Below are 6,536 nucleotides of genomic sequence, written 5' to 3'. Positions count from 1 at the left end.
TTCATGACATACAGTTAAATAACAAGCAGATTTCTAATGTTTATTAATTATGTGATAAATATCTAGTAAATAATGTTGTATCTTTTCAGGGTCTTCGGGAGACAAAACACCCTTATACATTTGTTGCTCGTGAGGGTTTTCGGGAAATGCTTGAGGTAGATGATGCAAGGTCTCGGACATTACCAGTCTTATCCAAGCTTATTGTTCCTGTGAGAGCTGCACTAGTAAGATTTGCTACTTTGAGGTTAAAGGAACACCGTCTTATAAGTGCATGTGCCAACTCTTCCAGTCAAAACATGAAAAGTTCAGGCTGTATTTTTTCAAGTTTGAAGTGCCAATTGCAAAATGGCATGGACAAATGATGGTGGTCATGGTAGAAAACTGAGAAACTCGATGGGAAAAAGGGGGTTTAGAGAAGAGATTGAGCCAGCTCGAGGCTGTGAAAGATGTTGTACAAGAGGATATTTAAGATTGAGATTATATTCAGTTGTGCGTTGACGTATGACACTTAGCAGATAATTTGCAGGAAGGAAGCAGGAATTTGTGGCAGATGATCGACATTGCTTGCGCAGTTTCTGGCAACATCAATGCAGACGTTTCTCCTCATTTGACCTCTTCACAATATTATTCTTCCCAGTCTTCAAGTGATTCATTGTGGTCAAAAAACAGTTGAGGGAAACGAAATTTACAATGACTCAATGGTTACCACTAAAATTTTAATTGGTATACTCAAGAATTGCACTTCAAACTGGTGGTAACTGAGTGAAACAGGACAAAATGTTTGGCCAATTTGGCAGCTCTTTAACTCCAAATAATTGTTGTTTGCACAGAAATCTACAGTCCTTTAGCAATCAAAATATTGAGCTTGAAGCAATCTGTCAGCAATATTTGTTTGAGAGGTTAGCACAGTGCACTAACAACTCATGCATTGAACTTACACTGAACCCAACTGTCAGTAAAACACAGCATAATTTTTGTCCTATTGAACTTTGAATACTAACAGATGAATCTATTTTGGAGCTTTTAAATGGCGTATCAAGTTTAGCAATCTGTTGAGATATGTTGGAGAAAGAAGTATATTTATGTCAGATGTTTGCAGTGTCAAACTGAGAGTCAGTGTAGATTATATTACTAACTCAAAGTCGGTACCTGTCGCATTGCATTGAACCCAACAGTGAGTAAAACACAGCATAATTTTTGGCTGATTTAACGTCCTTTAACCCCAAAATCATCACAGAAATGAATCTACATTCTTTGAGCTTTCAAATGACATACCTTAGCAAATTATTTGTGGGTTATGTAAGGGAAAATAATTTATTTATGTGAAGGTTAGCAAACCCCTTCCTGCGTTAATATCAACATTCTGTGAGTATCGTTGGAACATGTTACAACCCGATGGTAACTAAGTGAAACATGGCATAGTTTTTGTTTTTGTCTCTTAACCTCCAAACAATCGATCCCAGCAAATCCTTTTGGTGATCAACATAAACAAACAGTCTGAGAGAGTCTGTGAGAGGAAGCAGTTCTGTGCATGTCACGCCGTGACAGTGTCCCTTAAATATTTTAGTGATAGCTTAGTTTTGTAAATTTGGAGATTTTGAAAGTTTTGCTAATTTGGGGCTTTTTATTAAATATTTGAAAGTTAATATTTCAATTTTCTGGTGTTTGTTTTTGTCAGTGACTAATATCTCATTAGCATGCTCTATGATTTTCTTGTTATACTGTTTCTTTTCCTCCCCAAATACTGAAAGCCATCATGTATGTGCCACTTTTCTGGCCAAGCAAAAAACTAAACAAAACAAAACAAAGTGAGCTGAGTTGGTAACCATGAAATCTGTGTTTATACCTGTGAAGATCAGCCCGGTTGTTCAAAGAGCAGATAACTTTATCCAGTGGAAAGGCCTATCCACTGGATAGTTATCCAGCGACTTAACAGTTAATGGCAACCCTGGCTATGTAAAATTCCCCACTCCAGAAACTGTGAGAAGACTGGTGCAAGTGAGGGATTGTGGGATCCATTGGGTACGCTGACTGCTGAGAAATGCACTTACTCATCGGCATAATTTCCATCCATCTACCCAAACAATCCCATAATCCCTGACTCTTACCAGTCTCCCCATAGCTGCAGGAATGGAGAATACAGAGTAGGGTAACAGTTCAGGCCAGCTACTTATAGTGTTGAATGTTTTTAGGCCTCACCAGACATTCAAGTTTTTCACGGTTCATTAGAAGCTCTAGTACAACTCAGTACTGTTGTTGGTTCATCACTTAACCCTCATCTCAAGGCTCTTTTACCACAGGTACAGCTGTATTTAAATGTAGTCTGTGACTACCTTTCTGTACATGTAAGTATATAATTTTTTCAGTCCTAGGTGTATAGGTGAAGATGTTGTGATTGGTAAGAAACGTTATTTGTATTTTTATTCTCTTTGCTGTAAGACTATTAATAATGACTGTACATAATCATTCAAAATAATGATATAAATTATGTGAATTAATGCAATACTTCCATATCATTTCTACATTGTTGTTTAAAAAGATGTATTTTATTAGTCAGTGATGCAGGCATACTCAGGAAAAAATGCGAGTTTTCCGAAACATTCTGCTTACTGCTAGGATTGGAATGTTGATGAGTGGCTATAATTTATGCAATGGGGTGAATGTGTTGGTAATTGTTTTAAGCCTGGCGATAAAATGAGAAAGATGCATTTTATCACTTGGAAAAAATCCAAGTTCTCCCAATTATAGCCAACCAATGATCTGCCGTTTACTAGCCAGCAAATGTATCTTGTGTGGCTGAATCTGCATAAAGGGGAGAATATTTTTTCTTGCTTTTTTTTCTGTTGATATGACATTATTTGTTACCTAGCAAAATTATATTGCTCTTGGCTTATACTGATAGAAAAGAGTTGTTTTTGAGGCTAGTAAGATAATGTTATCACTCACTCGGTTCAACAAACAAATTTTCTGACTGCAAGAATGACACCTTGGATATAATAAATTCTGTAATGACAGTTTAATAGATAATTATGTTTTGTGACCTGTCCTCTCTCTTTATGAAAACAAACAAAAGAGATGGGGAAAATTCCTCAAATTACAGGGGTGTAGAAAATCCAAAATAAAATTATATTTAACGGAATAGTTAGTTGTGTAGGATATGCATACAGTGTAGAGTCAAAAACTTATAAATTCAACCTAAAATTGTATAGTTGTCTTTTCCATAATTTCAGGAAGATTTTTAGACACAATGAATAACTACGCTGTTTAACAGTTCTACAAAATAAACCTGACAGTGACTCAGTAACTACCCTTTAGTGTTTAAAACTTTGGTTATTTACAATTGCAGGTGTCAAAACGTTTCATGGATAAAACTCAAAAAGAAAGGATATTACATGCATTACAGAGACTAGAGCAAAATGTTGGAAAGGTAGGTAAATTTGATGATGTTTAGCACTCAGATGTCTTTCCCAAACAATATACCTCAAACCAGTGCTACATGTATATCAGGGTGTGGTGGTCACATTTTTGGTGACTTGTTTGTTGTTAGTGACACATAACTGTTTTTTCCAGTTTTTTGTTTCCTTCTCAACCAGCTGTATTTTGAGTGTCAGTGAACTGTTAGGAATACATGACACAAGTTGCTTCAATATGTTACAGTAACTGGAGCTAATCACCAGTGCTGAGTGAATATCCTGTTTCATCCAGCCTATTGGGTTGGAAAACTGCCATACCATTTTGAGCTGGTGCCAGAACTAATGAAGATATTTACACCAAATGTTACAAGCTATCAGGACCCGTTTGTTAATGCTAACACCCAATTAAAAATTAACCGGCTTTTCATCTCATGCAATAAAATGTTTTTTAAAAGCTAATTTTAAGCTAAGGGTAAAGGAAGGTCTTAGTCAAAACTGAGGAACAAAAATCTTTTGATGAATGTTCTTGGTTAAGTAATTCAACTCGAATTAAAGTTCACCTTAACCCTGGATTAACTTAATTGGGCTTTGAACAACTGGGCCAAGAGTGTGAAATGTCACTGTGGAATGTAGTTTTTGAACATTAATTGATTTATTGTCAACATACAAAGTTTGTATGCCTGGATAACTTGTTATTGGCTAAGGTAATTATAGTTATAGATAGTATCCTAATGCCCTTAATTTCAGTTGTTATTAATACGATTTTCATTAATATTATTGGTACACCGGGACAGAACCCAGTTGTGATCCTTCTGATAGCTGCCACAGCATGTTCCATAATTATGTTTGCTAGAGTCATCCTTTTATTTAGTACAGAGTTAATGTCTCATATTTTTCGAAGGCAGTAATACACACCACTGTCCAGTGGCTATTTTTAAGTTACCCTTCGATACATGTACACGTATTTTTTTCTGTGTTTATTTTTCTTGCAGGAAAGTGTTTCTATCATCAAGTCAAAGATACCAACTTATCAATCAGTGTGCCTATAGCATCAGCCTGACAGTGCTAAAAAATATTAGTATCAGCATTATAAAAATGATTAATCGGCCCCCTGTTGTCTTGAAAACAACAAGTAACAAATTCCTGTTTAGATAGTAGCATAATAATGTTACACCTGGTAATCAAATTTTTTGTGTTAAATCCTGTATTGAATAACTGACAGTAATCCTTTGTTTGCCCATTGCTAAAAGTATATTATATTGTTAAAGTCAAGGGCAGTGAAAACATGACTTTGTTCTCAGGATCTACCGGTTCTCCCAAGATGTGCATTATCCAGCTTCAGTGTTAAATATAACTGAGGACAAATTTATTTTTGTATTTAACAATATGGATGTACATATGTAATTTACAAAAGAAGTGAAGGGCTAAAACAAAAGGCCTCATCTCTCACTTGTAGACATTAACAAAAACAAACAAAGAAACATTTTTTTCTTAGCCCTCCAATTCATGCATAATTATTTCTTAAGAGTGAATATGCCACAGAGAAGCACTTCTCAATTTCTGTTATTTAATTGGTGTAGAAATTTAAGGTTACGAGAAGTTTTGGCCATGATCAACAATCCACAATGATCTGTTGTTTACTTCTGTGGTGCACGTCATTTAAGTTGAGAAATGTAAATAGATAAACTTCGTTTAAAATTAGGTGTGGCACACAGGTCTCAAGTACAAAATGTTTAAGAATGACTAACAGCTTCTGAAAAATCAATTAACAGGTTTTACAAAGTGTAAGTCAGTTTGCGTAGCCAATCCCTAATGTGTGTGCAATCTTTCTAGTTCCCTGTATGTTTGAGTGAATTAAATAACATTTTAGAATCCATCAGCGTATGGGCAAACATTTGTAAGGAGACTGAAGGTGATTTACCCAAATTGAAACTCGTGGGTTACTGGTGCATGTCAGGGCTATTTAACTCCTGTTCCCATGCGATAAAGCCAGCTGAGTGCCTTTCTTGCACAGGGTTGTCTTGGCTCTTTTCCTCTAGTTTATATATTTCATTTGGCGAGTGATGTTGTTAAACTTGGCCTTTGATGCCGGTCCGCTAAGTAATGATCATTTCCCGTGAAATCTCCAGGGCGCGGTTGTTTGAAAGCCGATTAACGCTAATCCCCAATTAAAAATCAACCGAAGTTTTTATCTCGCTCTTTAAAAATGTTTTTAAAAACTAATTTTGGGCTAATGGTAAAGAAAAATCGTAAGTCATAATTTAACTTTATTTATTAGAAATTAAAGTTTAGTCAAAGTTCACTTTAATCCGGGAGTAAGTTAATCGGGCTTTGAACATCTGGGCCGAGATGTAAACTTTTCAAATCATTTTTTTTTTGAGGCTTTAACCTGGCGTCGGTGAAGTGTAGTACCAGTGTACTGTATATAATGGTCAACTGTACATGACTTCATGGGCAGTTTTCGACTCATTTTAGTGTCATTTTAGGGTCTGCGGGTGAAAGATTAAATAGAAGAAAACCCCTTTAAAGTAAAGTAAAGCCGATGGGGCATCACATTAACTGTAAACAATTATAATAAATAAAAGAATAATACTAAAACAGTCATTTTCTCCTTAAACGTCGCCGACGATGCAGCGGTAACTATGTCAGGCGGGAGCTGATTCCAGTCCCTTGAAGTCCTTGGGAAAAAGGAAAATTTGAAGGCATTTTTGGAGTTGCAGGGCGTCTGAAATTTACAAACATGACTATTCCGTGTTGGTGTTTCCCTGGAAAACTGCAAACAATTATAAACATTCATATCTACGAGGCCGTGAATCATTTGATACATCACTGATCACTAGTCCACAGATCTTTCTTCTCTTTTTCAATGGTTCGAGGCCGAGACTGTTTTCTTATGTGGGATTTTATTGTATAACGACCGCGGTAACACACACAAAGAGTAGGGAAAAGTTCAAATAAAATATGTTTAAACCCAGGATTCATTTGTGTTTGCTTCGCTTCGCCCTTATGATTTTGGTGTTCTCAATGGATGTTCACTGGGAATACTTGTTCAAGTCGTGAAAGTGAAGATTCGCCCGAACAGGAAAACGTTGTTGGTTTGGACATTAAGCGAAAACAATATAC

The 6,536-nt window shown here is 36.0% G+C and overlaps 1 protein-coding gene across 3 annotated transcripts in view; it reads left to right on the top strand.

The window, feature by feature from the left end:
* The window catches only part of LOC146473101 (PACRG-like protein), a 12,077-nt gene extending 6,788 nt beyond the window's left edge, over positions 1-5,289 (top strand). The window contains exons 4-7 of one of the 3 annotated variants that reach the window (XM_085118824.1): positions 90-155; positions 2,193-2,300; positions 3,347-3,427; positions 4,406-5,289. In XM_085118824.1, coding sequence (XP_084974950.1) covers positions 90-155; positions 2,193-2,300; positions 3,347-3,427; positions 4,406-4,462 — 312 coding nt within the window. In that variant the 3' untranslated portion in view covers positions 4,463-5,289. Of the gene's footprint in view, positions 1-89; positions 1,175-2,192; positions 2,301-3,346; positions 3,428-4,405 lie in introns of those variants that run through there. The other 2 variants (XM_085118823.1, XR_014866473.1) reach the window with 2 other exon arrangements.
* The last annotated feature ends 1,247 nt before the right edge of the window (positions 5,290-6,536 follow it).

Source organism: Pavona decussata, unplaced genomic scaffold (assembly GCF_977016875.1).
Source record: "Pavona decussata unplaced genomic scaffold, jaPavDecu1.1 SCAFFOLD_95, whole genome shotgun sequence".
Taxonomy (NCBI): domain Eukaryota; kingdom Metazoa; phylum Cnidaria; class Anthozoa; order Scleractinia; family Agariciidae; genus Pavona; species Pavona decussata.
The sequence above is the reverse complement of the archived record's forward strand: the minus strand, read 5'-3'. Positions and strand labels throughout refer to the sequence as shown.